The 2,042-nt window shown below is 54.5% G+C and overlaps 1 protein-coding gene across 1 annotated transcript in view; it reads left to right on the top strand.

Moving 5' to 3' along the window:
- Positions 1-2,042, top strand: part of LOC101657671 (NACHT, LRR and PYD domains-containing protein 4) — a 29,453-nt gene that overhangs the window by 9,821 nt on the left and 17,590 nt on the right. The window contains 1 exon segment of the mRNA XM_030886228.2: positions 1-1,496. This exon segment is cut by the window's left edge and continues 3 nt beyond it. Coding sequence (XP_030742088.1) covers positions 1-1,496 — 1,496 coding nt within the window.

Here is a 2,042-nt window from a genome sequence, read left to right as displayed (position 1 = left end):
ACTAAGATTTATGAGCATTTTGAGCCGAAGGAACGGGACTATTTGGAGCTCCTTTTTGCGCCGACGGCAACCGGAGAACGGCCACAGACTGTGGTCATCCTGGGAAGCCCCAAATTTGGGAAGACGACATTCCTGCTCAAGTTGTTAATGGCCTGGGCAGTGGACGCTGTCTATCGCGACAAGTTCTTGTATGTTTTCTATTTCTGCTGCCGGGAAGTGAAGGGCTTGGCAGCCACGAGCTTGGCGGAGTTGATTTCCAGAGACTGGCCCAACTCTTCGGTGCCAATAGCTGAAATCCTGGCCCAGCCAGAGAGACTCTTGTTCATCGTCGACAGTTTTGAACAGATGCCGCGTACTCTCAGAGAACTGGAGTCCGACCTCTGCAGTGACTGGGCGCAGCGCGAGCAGCCGGGAGAGGTGGTCCTGGGGAGTTTGATGAAAAAGAAGATGCTCCCAGAGTCCTCGGTGCTCATTGCCACCACAAGCGCGAGGCAAGAGGACCTCCAGGCTCAACTGGAGCGCCCGGAAATTATCAAGCTCATGGGCTTCGATGAGGGCGACCGAAAGCTGTTCTTTGCCTGTTTCTTTCAAGACCGAAAGCGATCCACGGAGGCCTTCGGCCTCATTCAAGAAAACAAACAGCTCTTTAGCATGTGCAAAATCCCCGTCCTGTGCTGGGTGGTGTGCACTTGTCTGAAGCAGGAAATGGAGAGGGGCCGAGATCCAGCGCTCGCCTGTCACAGCGTCACCTCTGTGTACACGTCTTTCCTCCTGAACTCCTTTGCACCCAAGGGCGCTCCCTGGCCGCATCGGCCCAGCCATGCCAGAGTGAAGAGTCTGTGCTCCCTCGCTGTGGACGGCATGTGGATAAACGCCGCGGAGTTCACGGACAAGGATCTCCGGAGGAACGGACTGGTTGAAAGTGACGTCTCCGCGTTGCTGGACTTGAAGCTTCTTCGGAAGTGCAGGGGCTGTGAGGGTTTGTACACGTTCATCCACTTCTGTGTCCAAGAGTTCTGTGCCGCCCTGTTTTACATGATAGCGGACCCCCGAGATCACCCCAACCCAGCTGTGGGGAGCACAGAGGCGCTGCTGTTGCTCTTCCTAAAGAGAGAGAAGGACCCCTGGGTGTTTTTGGGGTGTTTTCTGTTTGGTCTTCTACATGCAGAGGAAAGACAAAAAGTGGAGGCCTTCTTCGGCTACCAACTATCCCAGAGCGTACAGCAGCAAATCTACCAGGGCCTGAAGGGTTTCACTGAACATGAACTTCTGGAGGCAGAGGTGGACTTCTTGGCGCTCTTTTACAGTCTGTTTGAGATGCAGGACGACGCCTTTGTGAGAAAGGCCATGGGCTGCTTCCAAGACGTTCAAATCTGCATCACGGACACCATGGACCTGATGGTTTCTGCTTACTGCCTGCAACACGCCTCTGATTTAAGGAAACTCTTTTTCTCCATCCAGAATGTCTTCGATGAGAAGAATGGAAGCCAATTTACGTGAGTCCACCCAACGACTCTCTTCCTAGCTCCTTTCCAGCCCCTATTTATGGTCACCAGTGGGTGTGGCTGACAGAGGGGCTCACACAGAGCATCATGGGGCGGGTCTCACCGTATGCCTTCACCTCTTGACTTAACCGCTTGGCGTGCGTGACCTTGTGCAGGAGACTCGCCCTTTCTTGGCCGCAGTTGCCTCATTCTAAAGGGGCTAAGGTAGGCTGTAGTCGACCACATTGCAGGTGGACCTATCCGACCGCCTCTGGCTTCCCTGTTGCCACGAGGAAGGGCTCCGGCAAGCCTCCATGGTCCAACCTTCTTTACCTATTCTGACACTGACCGTTCCTCCCGCACCACTCTACATCTATGCTGGGCCTGGTGATTCATGGCCAAGGTCACCCGGAAGTCACAATACTTACAGTGAAGGGGGAGGTGTTGAGGGAAGTTCACAGGTTACCCCAAGTCAGGATCAGCGAACGGTAAGGATATAGCCACGTCTCTCTCTCTGGTTCTGATCGGTTGGTCTTTGCCTCCATGCGCCGGGAAGCC

Source organism: Echinops telfairi, unplaced genomic scaffold (genome assembly GCF_000313985.2).
Source record: "Echinops telfairi isolate 266 unplaced genomic scaffold, ASM31398v2 ScPeMD7_655;HRSCAF=1070, whole genome shotgun sequence".
In the NCBI taxonomy this organism is placed as follows: domain Eukaryota; kingdom Metazoa; phylum Chordata; class Mammalia; order Afrosoricida; family Tenrecidae; genus Echinops; species Echinops telfairi.
Note: the sequence above shows the minus strand (reverse complement) of the source record. Positions and strands in the feature narration are given on the sequence as shown.